The sequence below is a fragment of the Dromiciops gliroides genome, chromosome 1, assembly GCF_019393635.1.
Source record: "Dromiciops gliroides isolate mDroGli1 chromosome 1, mDroGli1.pri, whole genome shotgun sequence".
In the NCBI taxonomy this organism is placed as follows: domain Eukaryota; kingdom Metazoa; phylum Chordata; class Mammalia; order Microbiotheria; family Microbiotheriidae; genus Dromiciops; species Dromiciops gliroides.
The window spans coordinates 9,712,103-9,735,052 of record NC_057861.1 but is presented as its reverse complement, the minus strand read 5'-3'; the positions used below and the strand labels follow the sequence as shown (position 1 = coordinate 9,735,052).

Sequence of the window (22,950 nt, the reverse complement as noted above, 5' to 3'; positions counted from 1 at the left end):
GGCCTCACTGCCATCTTCATCTCTGACAGGAAGGCTCTGGGCTCCATGGGCATCCATCAGGATCACTCTCACTGCCAGGGTGCCCTTTGCCCTCGTGGGGCCTCAGTCTCCTTCCATAAAACAGGGGCGAGGACAGTCTCCAGATCCGGTCTTTTAGCCCATGCCCTCAGCCGCACCCTCATGGGGCTCAGGGACTCACAGAGCCCTCGGAGGGGAGGGGCGCCTCTCATCCCACCAGCACAGGCATCATCCTTACTTGCCGTCCTCCCGCTTCCTCTTCTTGATGGCGGACTCCAGCTCGGGAATCGATGCCTCATAAAAGGAAGCCAGTCTGTGAAGGACACAGGCAGGGAAAGGGTAGGCACCGGGTCACCCAGCCAGGGAGCCACAGCCAGTGCCAATACCCAGCAGGAGCCTCGAAGGCAGGGGGAGGCTAAAGGTGTCATCCATCCCTCCTCCAGAGACAAGGGGGAGGGCTTATCAACCAACCGACTGACTGACCAACCAACGGACCCTCTGACCAAATGACCAACCAATCATGACTGACCAACCGACCAACTGACCAACTGACCAACCAACTGACCCACCCACCCACCAACCAACCAACCCTCTGACCAACTGACCAACCAACCAACCAACCAACCAACCCACCTACCCACCAACTAACCAAGTGACCAACCGACCCACCAACCGACCGACCAACCAACCGACCAACCAACCGACCAACCAACTCCACTTCTCTCCCTGGACCCTCTTGCCTCCAATTGCCTCCCTTGTAGCTTGGTCAGTCACATGGCTGATAACTTTGCCCCTGGTGCAGATGGGGTTGGGGTTTTCACCCCGAAGCTTCCATGATGGGAACTTAGGAAACACAGACTGGGGATGGTGTGACTTAAGAGGTTCAGATCATTCGTCTCCTGTAGCTCCCCACTACTTTGTAGCTCCAGGCTGAACTCCTGAGCCTGGGCTTGCTCTCTGCCTTCCTGCTTTAGTGAGGTCACACACCTCACCCCAGCCCAGCTGGGGGCACCTCAAAGGTCCCTCCCAGCTCTAAGGCTAGGAGCCTGTGAGTACAAGGGCCCAAATAGTGCCACAGTCAGAGTCTCTGCCCTGTGACCCAGGACTGGCTCGGGGGGGGGGGGGCCTGGTCCAGGTGGGGGGGGGGGGCCCTGGCCCAGGTGAGGGTGGGGGGCCCTCTCTTTCTGTTATAACTAAGGCTTAGTCTCATGAGTGAGAGGAGCCTGGAGCATGTTGACACAAGCACGGAGCTTCTTCCACAGCAGCCCCAGAAGAGGCTGGGGGCCCCAAGCTGGGCAGAGGAAGCCAGAGGGCCCTCTTCTTAAAGGGTCAGAGCAGAGAGGGAGCCCGAGGCCGTACCTGGAACAGAAGTCGTGCTTTTGGAAGGTCTGGCAAGCCAATGGGAAGACGTCCAGAAAGGCCCAGAGGGTAGTAGTTGTGTCACACAAGTAGAGGACCACGTCTCGCAATTCCTGGCACCAGAAGAGAACTTGGCATTAGCCCCAAGGCTTAGAAGCCAGCCTATGTTCCACAGAGACGTGTGTCAGGAAGAAGCCTAGGGGCCTCTACCGGGCGTGAGAGCCGGTGTAACACCATGGGGGAAGTGTGGGAAGAGGAGGCAGGAGACCCAGGGGCGAGTCCAGAATTTACCAGTAACAACACAGTGACCTTAGACAAGTCACTGTCTGAATTACGTCTGTGAGTCATCGTAGTGGAAGGAATGCCAGAGTTGGGGTCTGACACCCTGGAGTCCCGAGCACTTACCCTGCACCAGGCGCCGTGCTAACAGCGAGGGTGCAGAGCTCCCTAAGTCCTGCCCTCACAGGGCTTCCTTCCATTCTAGCCCTATGCTTCCCAACCAGTTGCCTCATCTGTAACATGGGAAGATAACATCAGCGGGGGGAGCTGATGAGACACAGTAGAAAGGGGGGCAGCCTCTGAGCAGGCACAACCAGCAGAGTCTAACTGCTGACGCAGGCTGGCCACATGACCATGGGCAGTCACGGAACATCTCCGTGGACCCCCGTCTAAGATGAAAAGTCATACAAAAGTCACCCCCTGCACTGGCTCCCTCCTGAGGAAATCAGTGAGTCAACACTCCTTAAGCACCTACTGTGTGGCAGGCACTGAGCTAAGTGCTGGGGGCAGGGCCTGACCTCAGGGAGCTTGGACTCTGCTGGGGAAAACAATGTGCAAAAGCAGATACACGAAGCAAGCTCCACAGGAAATCTTTAACGGGGCAAGGCACCACAGTGAAGGGGGGAGGGGGAGGCTTCCTATAGGAGGGGAGGAGCACTCCAGGTATGGGGGATGGCCACAGAGGATGCCCACAGCCAAGAGACGCAGGGTCTTGTTCTTGGAGCAGCTGGGAGGCCCCTCTCACTGGATGGGGACTGGAAAGGGAGGAGGCACCAGTTATGGAGGGCTTTGAAGGCCAACCCAAGCATTTTGTTTTTGTTTTGCAAGGCAATGAAGGTTAAGTGACTTGCCCAGGGTCACACAGCTAGTAAGCATCAAGTGTTTGAGGCTGGATTTGAATTCAGGTCCTCCTGACTCCAGGCCCATTGTGCCACCAAGCTGCCCCCAACCCAAGCATTGTGTATTTGCTCCTGGAGACCACAGGTAGCCACTGGAGATTACAGAACAGGGGAGTGACGTGGTCAGGCTTGTGCTTTAGGAAAATCCCTTTGGTGTCTGGATGGAGAATGGCCTGGAAGGGGCAGAGGCATGAGGCCGGCAGAACCCCCAGCAGCTACTGCAAAAGTCCAGGCATGAGGGGGTGAGGTCTGCATCAGGGCGGGGGTGGGGAAGAGAAGAGGGCCTACTGGAGAGCTGCTGCAGGTGACACCGACAGCCCTCGGCACCCTTTGGATCTGGGGGGTGAGTGATAGCCAGGAGTCTTTTGCGAGCTTGGGGAAAGGCAGGAATGGGGGGAACTTTAGTGGGAAATCACAGGTCTAGACTCCAGTGCCTAGACACAGTGGGTACTTAATAAATACTTGACTGATTTTTTTCCAGGCTTAGTTCACCAGCCCTTTCCTTCCCGAAGCCTTGCCTGACCCCCGTCCATCACTGCGGAGCTCTCTGGTATCTCTTACGTTCTTGCACATCTCCTGCCCCAATCCAAGCAAGGAACAGTTCTTTTTTATCGCTGTATCGCTAGAACCTGGTATACAGTTGGCTCTTATTAAATGCGTGCTGACCGAATGATTTTTATATACCACGGTGGTGGCAAGCAAGCAAATGGGAGTTATTCTGTGAGCTGTGCGACTTCTCCACCAGCTGTGAGACCTTGGGTAAGTCCTTTCTCCTCTACCAACCCAGATTTCCTCACTTATAAAATGGAAGTGTTTGATGAGATGCATCAAGGGACCTCTTGGCAGGACAATGAGGTACACGAGGGATTTGGAGATCCAGAATGCCCCTGCCTGGGGAATAAGGGCAACCCTTTGTCAGATGGTTTCCTGAAACTGCTTCACATGCACCAGGCTGGGACCCACGACGAACCAGGACTGCCACGGGAGAAGCCATTTACGAGACATCAACAGAGAAAGGCACGAATGAACAGGAAGCAAGGCCAGCCAGCACGGAGGGGTGGAGGGCCCTAATGATGGCTGGCCCGGGGCACTCCTGGTGCAGAAACTGACGGAGACCCCAGTACCGGAGGGGACCCTGCCTCCCCCCCGAGCCAGCCAGCCAAAGGAAAGTTCTGGAAGGATGTGGCCGAGCCGTACAGGATGGGCCACGATCAGGCCTGCTGAAGGGAATGCCCATGTCCACGGGTTCACCAACCTCCACCTTGTCACCCAGTGGGCAGCCCACAGGAAAGCCTTGTGGAATGAGCGAAGCCATTTGCATGGCTGAGCGTTGATCTTGTGAGGGAGGCAGGACAGATAGGATTAGCCCCATTTAACAGATGAGAAGGAGGGAGAGACAGGAAGAGGAGATGGCGGGGCGGGGGGGGGGGAAGGAGTGAGAGGGAGAGACAGAGAGGGAGAGAAATGGAGACAAAGTTGGGGGAAGAAGGGGATGGGGAGAAGAGGCAAGAAAGATGGAGACAGGGACAGAGAAAGGAGAAAGGGAAGAAGAGAGAGGCAGAGACAGAAACAGAACCACAGGGGAGGCGTTAAATGGGGAGGGGGATTGAGAGAGGGGAAGGGAGAGAGCAGGGGGGAAAGGGGAAAAGGGAGGGGGATGGAGGGAGAGAAAGGGGAGAGGGGGAGAGTCAGAGACAGGAGAAAGGCGAGGGAGGGAGGGAGAACTCTGTATTCTAGAGAGCAGAGGAGACAAGCTCTGGGAGCCGGGTGGGCCAGGATTGGGCAGGGCTGCGGGCAAGGGCAGAAGAGCTCACCTGCAGAGGCATAGCACTGGGGGTCAGTCGGACCTTCTCTTCCAGTCTCTGGGGCTCAGTGGAGGCCCCTTCACTCTGCAGGCCACACTGCTGGAGGATATTGCTGAAAACCTAAGGAAGCGGAGGCTGTCAAGAGCGCTCCCTCCCTCCATCAGCCCTCGTGACTTGGAAAGAGTAGCCCAAGCCCATGGGGCCCCAGAGGCCACTTGATCCATCCCTCCATTTTACAGAGGAGAAAACGGAGACCCAGAGAGTGAAGCAACCTGTCCACGGTCACTCAGAGCTAGGATCTCAACACTGGTCCTCTGACTCCGGAGCCTCCCCCTGCCCCTATGGGAAGCTGGCAGCCAGGAAACCAAGGACGTCTACACAAGCAGCCTGGTGCCTCAGGCCCTAGCCCGGCCAAACACTGGCATGTCCTGGGGAAGGTGACCACCTGACAGATGCTCGGGCACAGGCCTGGGCAAGGCTTGTCTCTGCCCTTGGTCCTTTGGCCCTTCTTCCAGAGACCATTCCTCCCCACCCTTCCCCCCACCCATGCCCAGTAGGAGGCAGAGACAATACCTGAAGGATAGTGGGCACAGTGTCATCCAGATCATTGTAGTAACTTGACTGCTGAGTAAAGATGTTTTCTAAAAGAAGGGAGAGGGAATGGTTGTCAAGTGTTTTCCAGGGCCCTTTGTCCCCACCTCAACGAGGCCAGGCACTTCCTAAACGCCTTCTGGGTGGCACACAGTAGGTGCTTCCTAAGTGCCCACTGGGTGGCACACAGTAGGCGCTTCCTAAATGCCCACTGGATGATATGTCTTGGCCTCTGAGGCCAATAGACCAGCTTCCTGGAGGATGGGACCCCTGAGGCTGTGCTCAGTCAGCTAACCCTCCCTATGCCCCTCAAGGTGGCCTGGCCCTGACCCTCCCAGGGAGAAATCCGACATGGCGCCGTGCCCTGCACTACAGACCTGGCTGTGGACGGTGCTGTTAGTCATCTGGGAAAACAAGCAGATATGATCTCTTTGCGCCACCACTGTGCCCTCCTGCCAAGCCTTTGTTCCCAAGAGGGAGTTCGGGTTTTCTCTCAGCCATCCCTGCCCCAGCTTTAGAATCTGACCCTGGGGCCAAGCCTCGCAACAGAGGGCCTGGGGAGCGAGGGAGCGAGGCGGCAACGTTGAACTGCCTTTGGGGGTGCTTCCCCGACCCACGGTCCTCCTCGGGCACCAGCAGATGGAGACTGGAGCCCGGAACCACAGGTTCTAGTGGGCCCAAGAGTGGGCGAGCCAAGGAAAATGCCAGCAGTCTGGGGAATAAAAAGAACCCCATGCTGGAGCCCACAGGGCATTCAGAGAGCAGGGGGCTTCATCCAGCGCTAGGCCTGGTCAAGGAGGGCCCTGCTCCTCCTGACATACTCTGACCTTGAGCAATCTGCTACAGGGACGAATGAGGGAGCGGGCCAGACTGCGCTGCAGGAGCTGGGACACTGAACACAGGCCACGTTGGGGGTCAGGAGGCCCGGTGACTGCTGAGCGCAGGCAGGATGGGAGGGCACCTCCCCTGGGACAGCTGCAGTGCCTGACAGACAGCAAGTGCTTATTAATGTCTGTGACCGACTCATCTGACGGGCAGCGGGTGGGGCTTGGGGGCTCCCCAGGCTCCGCCTCTCACCGCTCTCTCATCTCCTCTTGGGGAAGTCAGTTTCTTCGTCTCTATAATGGGAAGCACCAGCACCAGCCACTTCATCAGGGCATAGCATGACCTCAGAGAGAATGACCTGACCGGATGAGCGGCCTCAGCCTCAGGAAGACCTGGATTCACATTCTGCCTCTGATGCAGACTGGCTGGGTGACCCTGGCCAAGTCACTTCCCCTCTGCTCTAGATGTCTTGTTAAGACCCACAGGACGCCCTCTTACAATGCAGGATGGCAGCAGGAGATGGGCTGTACTCACTGGGAGGTCCACATCCCAAGGAGATCATGGGGCAGGGCCCAGTTCAGCCCATTATTAATCTCACAGCTGGCACAAGCCTTTCTTGTCTGCTTATAAAGAAGGAAGGGCAACAGCTCAAGGAATGACCCTAGCAGCTGACCTCAACACACAGATCTCTTGTGGTAGATGCTGCTATTGTCACCACCAAGGCCCACAAGTGCAAAGACACACCTGGCATCACCCAGCTAGTCCACGGCAGAGGTGGGATTCAAACCCAGGCCCTTTCAGGGCCAAGTCCAGGATTCTGTCCACTCCTCCATGATGCCTTGGCTCTGTCCACCACACCCTGGCTTCTGACTCCCTGGGCCCTGCACATCAGGGCTGGGACACTGGATGCTCCAAGATCAGCTACACTTATAGCCAGGCTGGGTGGCTGTTTTTAAGATGGAAGAGTCCCACAGATGTTTGAAGCCTGAGCTGTCCAGGGCACCTTCCCCCAAGCAGCCGAAGAAAGGAACCTCAAGTTCAGAACTGAGCCCTGGGGTCTCCTGAGCTACTGTGCAACTTCTCCTTGGGAAGACTGCAAAGATCCCGCTGCCCTCTGGCCTGTCTTACAAGGGAGGCCAGAGCTTTGGCCACAGCCACGAACCCCAAGCTGGAGGTGATGACTGTGCATGGCTGTCATACACAAAGTGTCCAAAGACACTGGTGGCCAAAAGCCCCCGACTGCCTCACACACTTGTGCTGGTTCCCACTGCCCCCGGTCCGAGCTGCCCTGGGCCTCCGGGCCAGAGGATGGAGGCATCCCCTCTTCCCTCTGCTCCCCTCCTATGGGAACCTGGTTACTGATGACCTTCCTCTCCTGGGCATTACTCCCATCACGTTTTCACAGGAGAAGAAATGGTGGGGCCTCCCCTCCCCCTCGCAGTCTTCTTTAAAGACCCTTGGACCCCACTGATGAGCCTACAATTAGAAGGGACCCCAGAGGGTTGTTTCCTCACGGGGCATTCCTGATGCCAATCACAGCTCCGGGAAGTCCACGGTCATGCAGCCAGGACGTAAGAGATGGGGGCCTTGGAAGCAGCTCTTCCTGACTCTGTCCAATACCTCATGCTGCCCCTAAAGCACTCCGTGCCAGTCAGAGCTTCCCTTTAGGGCCACATGCCTAGACCCATGATCTCAGTGGCACAGGGCATTCCCACATGATGAAATGTAGGTCAGTCACTGCCCCACACCTGAGAATCTAGTGTGGCCTGGACCTGGCTAATGGTCACAGGGCCAGTATGTGTCAGTGACAAGACTCGAACCCAGGCCTTCCTGGTTTTGAGGCCAGCTCTCTATACATTCCCACCTCTGACCCAGTATCTGCAGATCCCTTAGTCACCGGGGTCATCCTGCAGCTGATCCCCTGCACCCGGGCCCACCTCATGCTTTACTAACCAATCATCTTCTGAAGCAGGGGCCCGTTGCCCTTTCCGAAGAGCACACACAAGTCCAGCATCTTTGGGATGTCAAAGAGGAAGTTATTATAGAGGATTTCTCCAAAAGCACACGGGGAAATGAAGTGATCCTGTGGGGGAGGGGAAACAGCCCAGTTAACGGAAACGAGTCCAGAATCCGTGCTTTTCCCGACGTCTGCAGCCAAGAGGCCCCTGGGTCCTACTGATGAAACCTCAGGGGGCAAAGCCCACCTGACCCAGATCTGTTCCTGCCCCACAAAAGCCCTGAATGAAGACCAGGGTGAGACAAAGGGGACACCTGAGATGGCCCCAGCCCTGGGGCCCAGGGCACCCCGGGGTTGCTCCACTGAAAGCCCCGCAGAGGAAGAGGGGCTGACACACTCACTTTGGATTCTTTATGTGTGGACATACGGAGGAAGGTGAGGAAGACGCTGCGATGGAGGCGCTGCTGCATCTCGCTGACCGCCGAGGCGGGCGAGGCCAGCTCATCAAACTTGCGGGGGGCATAGCGCAAGTACGAGTCCAGGCACTTCTGCAGGGTCTCGTCGAAGATCACCTGCTCGGGGATCGAGAGGAGCACGTGCCACTGGGGCTTGGGGGCAGCAGCAGGGGGGCTGCCAAGAGACCCTCCCACCCTGGGAACCCTGGGAGGGAGATGCCCAGACCAGGCCCGGCCTCCAAAGGGGCAGCTCAGATGAGGAAAAGAGCACTGGGCTTGGGGGCAGAGGACAGCTGGTCCCAAGTGGGGAGAACACCCATCTTCTGCTGTGATAATGTTATGCAAAGGCCTTTATGTGAGTCAGCTATTACCACTGAGACCACACAGTTAGAGTGGGAAAACCTTGAAACCTCTTCTTTTTTTTTTTATTTTTTAGTGAGGCAATTGGGGTTAAGTGACTTGCCCAGGGTCACTCAGCTAGTAAGTGTTAAGTGACTGAGGCCAGATTTGAACTCAGGTACTCCTGACTCCAGGGCCGGTGCTCTATCCACTGCGCCACCTGGCTGCCCCTTGAAACCTCATTTTAAAAATGGCCCTGAAAGGTCAGGGGACTTGTCTAAGGTAACCAGCAGTATGGAGCAGAAGGCCACATCTGAACCTGACTCCTCAGATCCAAGCCCAGCCCTGCTCGCGGTGGCCAATGCTGCCTCCTAGAATGATCTGCTTAGAAAACCCTAGAGAATCAACCGTGAGATTAGCTGAGACAAATCAGAATCTTCAGCAAAAGCATCCAGATACAAAATAAAATGAAAAGCACTAGCGTTACTAATCAGTTATATCATTATGACTTGTGAGACATGATAATCCCCACTGTAACTGGCTGCTTGATGCACAGCACAACATGTGGAATAAAAACACCACCTCTAAAAAGCCTACAGTCTCCGAGAAATCCAGGGCCTGTCCCAGCAGAGGGAGAAAAGGGGAAGAAGTGCCTGCTTTGTGCCAGGCACTGTGCTAAGTGCTTTACAAATATCAGATTTGATCTTCAGGACCCCCATTTTACAGATAAGGAAACTGAGGCAAATAGTGGTGATGTGACTTGCCCAGGGTCACAAAGCTAGTAGGTCTCTGAGGCTGGATTTGAATTCAGGTCTCCCTGACTCTGGAGCCTCCCTCTCCCCGCCCAGAGTAAGTGCTCCCTAAAGGCTTGCTGATGGCCCCAAAGACGGGGTTACCTGGCACCAGAACTTCTCGTGGGGCAGGGCCAGCAGCCAGTCGAGGTCGTCGGCGATGAAGGCAGCCCGTTCCAGGTACTCCTCTACCCGGGCGGTGGCGCTGTCTGCAGGTGGAGGTTTATACAGCACAAAGCAGCGATCGGCCTTCTGGTCTGGGTGCTAGGGGGTCCAAGAACCACGAGGGCCCGTGGGGGACGTTAGTCAGGGAGGATGCTTGCGGCCCATTCATAGTGATCGCCATACCTCTGCCTGGTCTGGCCGCTCAGCCCAGCCAGGAAGGATCGGGCTAAGGGGACCCTGGGTAGACATATGCCTATGACCATCCTCTGCTCTGGCTTCCAACCTTGGGCCTGTGCCCACTTCTCCCTCTGCTCGCCAAGGAAGAAGGAGGCTGCTTTCTTTAGAGGTGAGAGGTAGAGCGGTGGGGCTGGTGAGCCGTTGCCAAGGCAAGGCCCCACCCAGCCGGGCCCAAGAAAGCCTCTGCCCACATCCAGCCTGTCTCCTTTGCCCTAACGTTTCAGCCCTAATCAGGCCCAGGGCCAGTGATTTCATGGATCTCTTGCTTATATGTTTCTCCAAGTTCAGTTCCCATTGAAGGCATCACTGCACAAAGAATTGGCCTCAGGGGTCACTATGCCCAACCCCTACCCAAAAGGAATTCCCCAAGATCCCATCCAGAAGACCCCCATCACCTCCCACCACAGCCTGGGCTGCCTGGGGAGGACGCCCTTTGGGGGAGTCCAGACAGTTTCCTTTGCAGCCTCCTCCCCATCCCACCCTGCACTGCTCTGAGCTCTGTCTGGAGGTCAAGAAGCCCCAGGCCCATCCTTCCTCCCCAAGCCAGCCCCCAGACTCCCCCTGGGCCTACTCTCCCCCAGTCTAAGCACCACCAGTTTCTAGAACCAGCCCCTCTCTCTGGCCCATGTGGCTTTGCCAGCTGGAAGGCAGCATGGCGTGGGGGCTGAGAGTCAGAGGGCCTGAGTCTGGTCCTCGCAGCCTCAGTTTCCTCTTCTGGTTCTGCAGTGGGACTCCCTGAGGGTCGTGAGCCCCCTCCCTCCTCCTTGATTTTGGCTTATCTGCTCACACACACCTTCCCACCATGGAGCACTTCTGTCCCCACACTTATAAGCAGAGGACTCTGCCGTGGGCAGCAGTGGCAACCATCAACAGGGGCTTATTGGCCCAACTCAGGATGAGGCTCTGCTCTGCCAGGGGCCAAGATGAGACAAGGGAGTCACCGGAACCAGGAGGGGCACCACTGAAGCCCTCAGGAGCCCCGGGCTCTGTACGTCTCTATGGAGAAGGTTCTAGCGCTGAGGGGAGCAGGGTAGGCCCATGGGCCCGGACGGTGCAGGAGACGAGGGCCGTCACTGAGAAAACCTTCCTGCCCTCGCCTCAGAGCACCGCCCGGCCAGGGGGGGCACCTGCCCCAGAGCTGATCTCTGCTGGGAATGCTCCCACTGGGATCCTGGTTCTAAAGCTACCACGGCCGGATGAAGAAACTGAGGCCCAGAGAGCTCACACAGAGGCAGGCACACTTCCTGTTCTTGCTAACCAGTCTCTCCACATTCTCTTAGACTGTCAATTCCTTGAGAACAGGGGCCCTATGCTCCGTATCTCATCCCGTCCCCGTCTCCCCCACACACACACACCTGGTGCTCCAGGCACACTCAGCAAAGACTCTGCCCCGTCCTCCCCAGCTCCCATGAGGTGGCCACAGGATCTCCTCTGACCCAGGGGAGGGGCAGAAACAGCCCAGACACAGGACGCGAGGGGGCCCAGCCCCAGGGCCTGGCTCAACAACATGGGGGCTGAGGCTACAGGGTACTCGGAGCCTTCGGGGAAGGAGGGCCCGCATCATGGAGAGCCAGTGAGCAAGCCTAAGAAGCCTCTGGTAGACTGCAGCTCTGTGCATGTGAAGTCCATCTCCTGCCTCCAAGCTCTTGCACAAGCCATACCCCATGCCTGGCATGCGCTCGCTCCTCACCCCCACCTCTTAGCATCCCTAGCTCCCTTGTAGAGGCTTCTTTTTCCTGCTGGCTACTTTATAGCCATTTCCTACCTCTTTCTTGGTACATGTCGCCTGTCCCAGCAGAATGTGGGCTCCCTGAGGACAGGGGTGATTTCTCTTTTGTTTGAGTCCCGGTACAATGTGGGGCGCACAGCCACATATGCTGCTTGACTCACACTGATCTAATGGGGACTGAGGTGAGCAGAACCAGAGAAGGAGACGTGTGACGACAACACACAAAGATCAAGGAGGGTCCTGGCCTCCCGGTCGGCACTGCCACACACATGCCGTGGTCCTGGGCCTTCAGTCAGACCGCTCGCTTCCACCCACCCATGAGGCAGGCCCAACGCCCTCTGGCTCTCTGTCTTGTAACTCTGACCGTGAGCCATTGGGATGGATTCATGACTGAACGTGACTGACATGCAGGCCCCTGCTGAGAAGAACTCCCCGGTTTTCTAGCCAAACTGGCCTGCTCGCTGGTCCCCACATAACAGTCTGCCTCCAACCCCCAGGCCTGTGCACAGGCGCTGTCCGCTACACCTGGGATGCTCCCACAATTGGGGGCCTCAGCAGCATCTTGTCCAACCCGTACCCCAGGGCATCCCCACTCAGGCATCCCTGACCAGTGGTCACGCCACCCCGAGGGGGAGCCTGCCGCCCCTGTGGGATGGCTCTCCCTGTGAGTGGGCCTCTGGGACGTCCCCCTGCAGTTCCTGGTTGTGGCTTCTCCACATCCCCTCCGGGCTAACCCAGTTTCCTTCCTCCTCCAACAGCAGGCCTGTCATCAGCCAGCCCTTGTGACACCATGCCTACTATGTGCCAGATGCTCTCTCTAGGGATCCCAACCCACGCCTGCCCTCCCTGGGCATCTTGGGCATCTCAAGATGAATGACCCAGACACATCTCAAAGCTAGCATGTCTAAAGCTGAGCTAGTTCTTGTCCCCCCCAAACAAGCACACCCTCTGCCTTGCCCTTCCCTCCGCCCGGAGAGGACACCACCACCCCTTCAGAAGCCCAGGTGCTCAGCCTCACTCTCCCTCCTCCTTCTCCTAACTGATCATCGCCTTGGCTTTCAGGTCGATCCCCAACACTTCTCCACGCAGAGCACACCACCCACAGGCCGGCCCTCGTCCCCTCTCCCTTGAACAACGGCCTCACTGGTCTCCCTGCCTCCAAAGTGAGCACAGGTTGGAGCAGGTCCTCTGGGAGGCTCAAATAGCCCCATACCACCTCTAGGGTCGAGCCGCGCCCCTGTCTGGCCTTATCCCACACCATTCTTCCACGCAGCCAAACTGGTCTTTTAGCCGCATTCTACCTCCCATCTCCATTCCATTGTATAGGCCGTCCCTCAGGCCTGGAATGCCCTCCTCCTCCTCATCTCTTCAACTCTCCAGCTTTCTCTGAAGCTATGCGAAGTCTACCTTGCTCCCCACCCCACCGATACATTGTATCCACTTTGTATATAGTCATATGTTTCTCCTGTTAGAGTGCAAGCTCCCCAAGGGCAGACCCTGTTTTACTTTTGTCTGTATTCCTAGCATTTGGTTTTTTCGCAGGGCAATGAGGGTTAAGTGACTTGCCCAGGGTCACACAGCTAGTAAGTGTCAAGTGTCTGAGACTGGATTTGAACTCAGGTCCTCCTGAATCCAAGGCCAGTGCTTTATCCACTGCACCACCTAGCTGCTCCCTGTATTCCTAGCACTTAATTGATGATTCTTGATTGATTATACATTCAGAGCATACTTCCCAGCAAAAACATTAACTCCTCAAAGAAAAGACTCTCTTGTATCTGTATATTCCCAGTGGCTAACAAGCACCGCGCCTGGCAGACGCTTGTGGCTGGAGAGCTCTCCAACTAACGGCTGACCAGCCCCCGCCCCTTACCCCCCCAACCAAGGCAGATAAACAGGGGAATCTGCACGGCGCTAAAGGGCCCCGAGTCACCCAGCTCACCAGAGCTGGCACGGTCCTCAGCTTGCCCGTCTTTGGATCCTTTTCCGTGATCTGTAGTTCATCCAAGGGCAATGCAGGCATTTTGCTGGGGTCCCCTCCTCCTGAAGGCAAACAAGAAAGAATGAGAGGTCAGCAGGGGGCGAGGCCAGCTGTCATCTGGTGAGGCTTTCTGGTTTCGGAGGCACCCTCCTCCTCCTCCCAAGACCCCCCAGAAGTGGAGGTAGCTTGCCCAGTGCCCTGCAGGTAGAGGCAAGTCTGAACGGGACAGGCCAACAGAGTGGGCAGCTAATGACTCTGTGAAGGGCTTTGACATCACCCATCAAAGAGGGGAGAACCCACTAGAGGAAATCCAGTTCTGGGTCTGATTGGTACCAATAAAGAGGAACTGATTGTTGGAGTATAAATGAAGGGAGCCTTGTAGGGAAGCAGCCTTTCCATTGGAAAACTTAAGAGAGAGGAGAGAAAGCTTGAGCTGAGTCTCCCACGGGCCCTAGACTTCAGGACGGAAATCTCCAAAGGTTCAGAGAAAGGCTGGGTTTGGCCTCAAACTCTAGACGCCCTGCAAAGATGAAATTCTGAAGATACACAGAGAAAACAATCAGGAGGAGTAGATAAAAGGGTGATGCAGATACACAAGGAACTCGCCTCCCCACCCCCATCTGAACTTTTAAAAAGATTCACAAAGCAGGTGTAAGCAAGGGACAAGTGACCACAAAGCATGGAATGACCTCACACAAGTGCAACAAAGAGATTGTTGGGGAAAAGGATGACAGGAGGGGTAAAGCAAGTCCCCTAGAAACCATGGCAAGAGGGGGAGTAGATTTCAACAGATTCGGAATGAGCTCGTTGGCCAGACTCAGAGTCGTCATTCATAGCTCAACGTCACCTTGGGAGATGTTCAGTAGAGCGCCCCAAGGAGCTGTGCTGGTCCTTCTGCCACTGCTTACTCTGGTTACCAATGACCTGGACCAAGACAGAGAGGCCATGGATACTTTTTAACTTTGTAGAAGGGATAAATGGGTGACAGTCATGATCCAAAAATAGCTCCATGGGCTTAGAACACTACGATGAATTTTAAGATTTATATGGATAGGGGGCAGCTAGGTGGCACAGTGGATAAAGCACTGGCCCTGGATTCAGGAGGACCTGAGTTCAAATCCGGCCTCAGACACTTAACACTTACTAGCTGTGTGACCCTGGGCAAGTCACTTAACCCCCACTGCCCCGCAAAAATAAAATAAAATTTAAAAAAATTCATTTGGATAAATGAACCACCTTATACACTTGGGCTCAAAAAAATCTATTTTACAGGTCTAAAGATGAAATGACTAAGCTAGCTACCCATTTGTCTGACAAAGATCTGGGGGGTCTTAGTGGAGTAGAAGCTCAATAGAAGTCAATAACGTGATAGGGGAGGAAAGAAAGCTGTCATAACATCCCAAGCCACATTGAGAAGTACATGGTGGCCCAGGAAGGTGATCCATCGTCTCACCATGCCCTGTTCAAACCTCATCTGGAGTGTCAGGTTCAGTTCTGAAGATCCCTGGTGAGCTGGAGAGTATCCAGACAACCAGGACAACTAAAGGTCCTCCAGCTGTGCCATATGGAAATCAACTGGGGGAACTGGTGCTATTTAACCCAGAGAAGGCTCATGGGTAGCTGTACTTGAAAGGCTGTCACAAGGAAGACTGATTCGACCTTTTCTTTCTGGCCCCAAAGAGCCTAAGTAGAGCCCATGGGTAGCAGTCACAGAGGCAGGTTTTGGCAGGAGGTCAAGAGAACCTTCCTAACAATGAGAGTGAGAGAATAGGCAGCCTGGGGATGCTTTCAGCGGCAGCTAGAGAGCTGCTTGCTGGGAATACAACTGAAGGGATTCCTGCCCCAGTGAGAAATAATGCAGGGAACCAAAGGGAAAAGGAAGGTGTCTAGGGGCCCGAGTTGAAATCCCAGCTCTGTGACTCCCCACATTCCCCTTGCGTGGCCATGGCTAAACTCTTCTTTAATAGTCTCTGGGGCCTGCCGTATACAATGTGTGGCTGGACTCTCGCTCTAAATCTATGCTCCCATGTGGCTCTGAGGTCGCCTGGAATTCTGTCTGAGCCTTTGATACCTGATGGAAGACTGACAGAAAGCTGCCGACCCAAAGCGCACACACAGGAGGAACGGCCATCTACCCAGCAGGACAGCCCAGCCATGAGCTCACAGGCCCAGTAAAGTCTAGCAGTGCTTGGAGATGGGACTGTATACATAGTATTTCACTCGTCTACAAAATGAAGGCATTGGACTACATGGGTTCCTGAGGCCCTGTCACCTGCCCTAATCTTCCATGATCTGGACAAGAAAACAGTCTCTAGGGGGTAATGGGGAATGAGATATATACATACATATGTATATCTATTTCTAGATTATATATACAACTAGAGACAGCCTCCAGTCCCTTCTCCACCCTTTCCATATACATATACACACACACACACACACATATATATATATATATATATATATACATATGTGTGTGTACATATATACACATATATAGATAGAGAATTACTGTCAGGCACAGTTACTTTAATATTAGGTCTCATTTATATTTCTGAGCATTCCAGAGGGGGCGAGGAGGGAGTTGTATTTCAGGAAATGATTACAGTGTTTAAAATAAGACTTAAATCAAGTGATTTGGGGGGCGGGGGGAGCAGAAGGGAGAAGGGACATTTCCAGTTCTCCAAGGACTTATAAGCTATGACAAAGTCGGAGGGTTGGAAGGGATCTTAGCAGGTGGATCCTGGTTCCGTCACTCCCAAGAGGCAATGCTCTAGATTTTGTGTGAAGCCCTCCAAGGAGGGAGAGCTCACGAGCTCCCCCAGCAGCCTGCTGCACTAGGAGACGGCTCTCACTGGCAGACACCCAGCTCTAAGGGACCTCTTGCAAGTTCCACCCGAGGCTCCTAGTTCTGGCCTCTGGGGCCAAAGGGAGCAAGTCTCCCCCAAGGATCTTGGGGCTGGCGCTGGAAGAGACCTCAGAGTTCCACTGGGAATTGAGACCAGGCACTTGTCTTGGTGGCTGTATTTCGATCTAATGGGCTTCCTTTGTAACCTTCTGTATTTTATTCTTCTGCATGGGCTTCTCCAGATTCCCAAAGGCGTCTGTGACACAAAAAGGGGGAAGAATCTCTGTTGTAGCTGTCAGAACTTTTCTTCCCTCTTCCCCACCAAAATGGCGGTGGCTCAGGAGCCTAGGGCTGAAGGACCTCAAAGGCATCTAGTGTGATGTCCTAGTTTACAGAAGAGGAAAGGAAGGCTGAGAGGATCAGCAGTGTGTGCAGGCCAATACAAGCAATAAGTAGCACAGCCAAGATTGGAAGCTCGATCATCTGACTCCAAAGCGGTTTCCCCATTTACACGGCAGGTACAGGGGGTCAGCTCCAAGGTCCCCAAAGCCTTCTCTTTCTCGAGGTGAAATGCTCCCAGTCCCTTTGGCCCCTTCTCGAAGGGCATGAATTAAAGGATCCTGCCTGCCTTCCTCTGCACTCTCTCCAACCTATCCATACCTTCCTAAACTGTGGTGCCCAGAACGAAACCCAAGCATCCTTACACAGTCTGAGCAGGGTCACTGGGGCAGAACAGAAGAGGCTGACCTGGAATGACTCGGAAAACAGTAGCCACTGGGGAGAAGGCCCTTGATGAGCCTTCGAACGTCCCAAGAATGAGCTACTGATGTTCCTAAGCCAATAGAGTAGGGAGAGGCTGACAGGAGTACTCTGAGATGGGTCGGGCTTGCCTTCATATCTTGGCCTTTAGTTTTCCTCTCCCTAAGATGAGGACATTGCTAACCACAACCCTTTGTACTTTGAAAAGATTTTATGGAGACAGTGATCACGAACACTGGGACACTGGGACTCTCCCCGACGGTGCTGGAAGATGATGGGAGGCCTTTCTAATGCTGAGGGGCAGGGTCCCCATTGCTTTAGGGACATGCACGAAATAGGGAGGACAAGTCCGATGTGAGCCTAAAGTAGCAGGGTATAGTGGAGAGAGCACTAGGTTCGGAGTCAAGAAAACCTGTTTCAATCCTGCCTCAGGCGCTTAGCAACTGTGTGACTCTGGGCAAGTCACTGAACCTTTTTGTGCCTCGATTTCCACATTTATGAAGCGAGAGGGCTGGACCCCATGACCTCAAAGGTCCCTGCCAGCCTCTCTCTCACTGGTGCTAATTGCGGGGTAATTAATGAGGTCGGCAGCTTCCCTGCTCTCAAGCCTGAAGCAGGAAACCATTCCAGACGCTGCTCTCCCAATGCAGTCTGCTCCCATCACCAACAACACTGCCAGCTTCCCCCTAGTCCCCTCCCTGCTCTGGGCTCAAGGCAGCAGAAAGTATGAAGAGAAAGAGGACTCAAATTTGTAGTCAAGACCCAAGTTCAAAGTCTGGTTCTGCTCCTGGAATGACCTGAGCAAGTCTATTCACCTCTCCAGAACTTTCTCCACATCTGCATGGTGGAGATAATGCCTCCGAGGGTCACAGGGATAAAATGGAACCAACACTGTGTGTCCTTCAGTGGTCATGACAGTGGATCCCTCCTTTCATAGTCTTCCCCCACAGGAGGTCTCTCACCATTTCTCTTTCCTCCTCTCTGGGCCCATTTCCTCATTTGTAAAGTTAGAGATTGTCCCCAGGTCCCTTCTGGCTTCCTGAGCCCTCCCCCTACCCCAAGCCAACAATACAATGCCTGGCACACAGTAAATGCCAAAGAAACACTTGTTGATTGATTGGTTGATACGGAAGGCAAGAGGCAGCAGGATATAGCAGAGAGATGGCTGGCCTTGGGCACGGGAAGACTCCCACTACTGACACATATGGACTAGGTGACCCTGGGCAAGTCACCTAACCTCAGTGCCCTATGCAACTCAGTGAAAAGAGACACAACAGCTGATCATCAGCACCAGTGGAGGGAAATTCTGCACTAGGAATTTTCCATACCACTGAAATCAAAGGCAGGTCTGGACTTAACAAAACCAAAACCTTACGAGTCACTGAGCTAATGCTGAGGATACAAAAACAAAACCTGCAAATCACTTAGAATCTGCTGGAAGGGATCCAGAGGTGTACTGAGAGGAGTCTAGAGAAAGCCATCTGAGGAGAGTGGGGAGTAGAGGATTTCATGAAGGTGAAAGCAGAATGGAGCCTGGAAGATGAAGCTTTGAAGAACAAGTGCCCCCTCCCTCCTCAGACACTGTCCCTGTCCTGGAACCGGTCCCCATCCTCTCACTCCTGGCTGCCTCTGCCCACTCCAGGCCATTTTCCACTTAGCCACCAAATCACTCTCCTAAAGTACAGGTCTGACCATGGCACACTCCTGAACCAGAAACTTCAGTGGCTCCCAATGACATCTAGGAGCAAAGATGAAGGTCCTGGCGGGCATTTAAAGCCCTTCATTCCTTTCTAGTCTTCTTACATTTCACAACCCCCTACCCCACCCACATCCCCTTCAATCCAGGGACACTGACCTCCAGAGCTGTTCCTCAAACAAGACACCTGTTACCCTACTCCAGGCATTTTCTCTGGCTTGTCCCCCATGCCTGGAGTGCACTCCCTCCTCATCTCCACCTCCTGGCAAGCTTCAAGTTCCAGCTAAAATCCTTCCTTCAGTAAGAAGCCTTTCTTAGAAAATCCCCTTAATTCTAGTGCCCTCCCTTTGTGTGGACTATCTCCAACTGATCCTGTATACATCTGGCTGGTCCATAGTTATTTGCATGTTGTCTCCCTCCCCCATTAGACTGTGAGCTCCTAGAGAGCCAGGTCTTTTGTCTTTCTTTTTATTCCTAGCACTTAGTGAAGTGCCTGACACGTAATAGGTACTTAATAAATGTTTACTGGCTGATTGAGAGTCTTAGATGAGGAAGAAGTGCATTCCAGGTATATGGGACAGTCCTGTAAGGCAAGAGACAGCAAATGGCTTCTGCAAACAGCTGGTGGTCCAATTTGGTACAAGGGAAATGCTGCTTCATAAAATTATGGTACCTTAAGTCAGACAAAAGCACTTTCCCCACTACACCTCTCTGCATTAGGTTAAATTCAAAAAACAGCATCACCGTTTTACCCATTGAGAGTCTGAGGCCCAGAGACAATGGGTGACATGCTCAGACTCACATCTAGTGAGAGGTACAATAGGGGTCCAAACCTAGCTGTTCTGACTCCAACTTCTATTGCATTATTAGAGTGTGATAAGTGTTGACTGACTGAATGGGGAGTGGGAGTTTGGGCAGGACGATCTCCAAGGGCCCCTCCACTCCATTCTAACTCATTCACCTCTGCCCTGACTCCTTTCGATTCCATTCTCTCCTCTCCCCCACTGTTCTATCCTTTCTGTCCCCTCATTCTAACTACTTCCGCTCCATTAGATCACCCTTTTCCCTACTAGTTCTGTCTCCTCCCCTCTATACCCACTCTAGTCTATTTCTCCCTCTCCCCCCTCCTTTCCCCCTCCCCTCTCTTCCAGTCCGTTCCATCCCCCTCCCCTCTCTTCCACTCCGTTCTATCCCCCTCCCCTCTCTTCCACTCCGTTCTATCCCCCCTCCCCTCTCTTCCTCTCCGTGCCATCCTTCCTCCCTCTTCCCCGACTCCGTTCCTTCTCCCCTCCCCTCTCCCCCTCCATTCCATCCCCTCTCCCTTGACCCCATCCCTCCACCTCTCTTTACTTTATTCTCTCCCTCTCTCTCCCTCCCTCGGCCAGGGTTCTTCTTTCTCTCTTCCCCTTCCATTTACCCACCCCCCCACCCCGTAGAAGCCGAGGCTGCCTCCCGCTACCGCTCACGCTCCCGGCGCCGGTTGCCGGTCTTCGGTGTGACAGCTTAGGGCAGTACCGCCATTTCCGGGGTCAGGGAGCTACGGCGCAGGTGCAGACAGGAAGCGTTCCGGAAGCCCCGCCCCCTCTGGGGACTGCTTCCTTCTCCTACCGGCCTCTCCAGGCCTTGAGGCCCCACCCCCCCGCCCCACAATCCCTAAGAGCCCCGCCCCCTGCCACGAGCCTGACCGTTTGGGCCACGCCCCCTGCATCCCAACTCCCGGAGCCCATCCTCGGGACGGAAACTGAGCACACGCAACTCCGGGGTGGGGGCGGGGTGCGCACGTGGCGTTCCGGAGAGTTTTCTCTTTTCCCCATTTATTCGGAAAAGGAACTTTATCTGGAGGGGAGTGTTAAACCTTGCGTCTCGTACACTGACCCCAGTGATTGCAGCCTTACTGTGTGACCCTGGGCAAGTCACTTAACCCCAATTGCCTCACTAAAAAAAAAAAAAAAAAAAACTAAGCTTAATAATAAATGCTTAATTGGACTAGATTGGAGTGGGCATCGGGAAGGGTGTTTCCACAATCCAGGTGCAGGTTAGAGAAGTTAACTAGAGATGTCTCGAGCAGGCTCGAGATATCCCTGAGGCTTCAGGAGAGGAAGGGACTGGCCTGAGGTCACCCATCAACTACAGTAATAATCGTAACTAACGTTTACCAAGCTCTTTGTGCGTTCGAGAGGCGGCCCCAAAGACCCCAGGTTCAAATCCTTGCTCCGACCCCGCCTGGAATCAGAATTGGGAGAGGCCTAGAGGCAATTCTGGCCAACGTGGACCTGAACGAGAATTTCCTGGATGCCCGTGTGGCCACTGAATGGACAGATGGGCATCTCAGTCTGCCTAAAGACCTGGAGGGATGAGGAACTCACTACCTTCCAAGACATCTCTAGTTAACTTCTCTAACCTGCACCTGGATTGTGGAAACACCCTTCCCGATGCCCACTCCAATCTAGTCCAATTAAGCATTTATTATTAAGTTTAGTTTTTGTTTTTTTTTTTAGTGAGGCAATTGGGGTTAAGTGACTTGCCCAGGGTCACACAGCTAGTAAGTGTTAAGTGTCTGAGGCTGGATTTGAACTCAGGTACTCCTGACTCCAGGGCCGGTGCTCTATCCACTTCGCCATCTAGCTGCCCCAATTAAGCATTTATTAAGCACCTAGTGCTTGTCCTCAATTATTCTCTATCCTGTAGCTAGCTTACTTTATATATCTGTGCTTGCATGTTGTCTCCTCCTTCCTCTCCCTTTAAATTGTAAGCTCCTTGAGGGCAGGGACTCCCCTACTTCTTTTTGTCTTCCTAGCACTTAGCACAGTGCCTGGCACACAACAGTTACTTAATAAATGTTTATTGATTGATCGTTTTCCAGACACTGGAAATCTGCAATTGATAGTCTCAGAGACTTTCCTAGAACAGTATGGCTTAAGCAGGTCTGGACTTGCCCAGTGGTTAATATGGGTCAGAGACAGGACTTGAAGGGACTTTGAGGCTGTCATTGTGCCGAGCTCTTTCTTTTAATGTAGTCTAATATTATATTATATAATGTAGTCTAATATTATATTAATTTTCTTGGTTACTCCATCACACTGTTAATTCATTTGGATCTTGCTAGAAATCACCGGATTGTTTTCAGCCAAACTGTGTTGTCTGACTACAGCTTTTCAACCTGTACTAGCAGAATTGACTTTTTGAACCCATCTCAGACTTTACATTGACTCCATTTTATTTCAGTTTACAGTCTGCCCAACTGTTCTATACTGTCAAAGTCTTTTTGAATCCGAGCTCTTTCAGGCAATTATGTTAGCTATCCTATGTGACAATGGATAGAGCCCTGGACTTTGTAATCAGGAAGACCCAGGTTCTCCCTTAATATCTGTGTGACCTGAGGAAGTCACAACCTCTCTGGGCCTCAGTTTCCTCATCTGTAAAATGAGAGAATTGGGGGGGGGGGGCGGCTAGGTGGTACAGTGGATAGAGCACCAGCCCTGGATTCAGGAGGACCTGAGTTCAAATCCAGCCTCAGACACTTGACACTTAACTAGCTGTGTGACCTTGGGCAAGTCACTTAACCCTCATTGCCCTACAAAAACAAAAACAAATAAATGATGAATTACATTGATTCTTTAAAAAAAAAAAAAAACAAAAAAACCCCAATCCATCTGTTTTAGCATTTGGCTTCCCTTCTCTCTCATTATCTTCCTTGGGTATCAACTCTCTATTAGCTACTTGGGCTCAGTCCATTCCAGTCCAGAGATTATTCTCCTGGGCAGAAAAGACCAAAGAATTAAGAGTTGGGCATCCATGCCTTTCTCAGGATCAGTTAGTGCTGCTCTGCCCACCTCCCAGCACTGGTTTTCTCTCTTCTTGGAGCCTCCTCTTTTCCCAAATATAGGTTTTTTTTTAGAAAATACTTTGTTGGGGCAGCTAGGTGGTGCAGTGGATAAAGCACTGGCCCTGGATTCAGGAAGACCTGAGTTCAAATCCAGCCTCAGGCACTGGACACTAGCTGTGTCACCCTTACACACAGACACACTAGCTGTGTGACCCAGAGCAAGTCACTTAACCCTCCCTGCCCTGCCAAAAAAAAGAAAATACTTTGTTGTCCTTAGCTTTCCTCCAGCCCCAGGTTCAGGATCCTAGGATATGTGTCTTGGGACATCACATTGGTCTCCTTGGGTAACTCCTACTTTTACATCATCAGAGTGAAAATACTCTCTTGAGAACTT

At 53.5% G+C, this 22,950-nt stretch overlaps 1 protein-coding gene across 9 annotated transcripts in view; it reads right to left on the bottom strand.

The window, feature by feature from the left end:
- The window catches only part of ASCC2 (activating signal cointegrator 1 complex subunit 2), a 37,713-nt gene extending 17,414 nt beyond the window's left edge, over positions 1-20,299 (bottom strand). Inside the window, exons 1-11 of one of the 9 annotated variants that reach the window (XM_043973197.1) lie at positions 20,190-20,262; positions 16,404-16,531; positions 14,275-14,351; positions 13,389-13,489; positions 9,424-9,582; positions 8,135-8,305; positions 7,730-7,859; positions 4,934-5,001; positions 4,370-4,480; positions 1,378-1,490; positions 257-331 (exon numbers count right to left, since the gene is read on the bottom strand). In XM_043973197.1, coding sequence (XP_043829132.1) covers positions 257-331; positions 1,378-1,490; positions 4,370-4,480; positions 4,934-5,001; positions 7,730-7,859; positions 8,135-8,305; positions 9,424-9,582; positions 13,389-13,469 — 908 coding nt within the window. In that variant the 5' untranslated portion in view covers positions 13,470-13,489; positions 14,275-14,351; positions 16,404-16,531; positions 20,190-20,262. Of the gene's footprint in view, positions 1-256; positions 332-1,377; positions 1,491-4,369; positions 4,481-4,933; positions 5,002-7,729; positions 7,860-8,134; positions 8,306-9,423; positions 9,583-13,388; positions 13,490-14,274; positions 14,352-16,403; positions 16,532-18,458; positions 18,478-20,151 lie in introns of those variants that run through there. The other 8 variants (XM_043973225.1, XM_043973182.1, XM_043973190.1 and 5 more) reach the window with 8 other exon arrangements.
- Between the last annotated feature and the right edge of the window lie 2,651 nt (positions 20,300-22,950).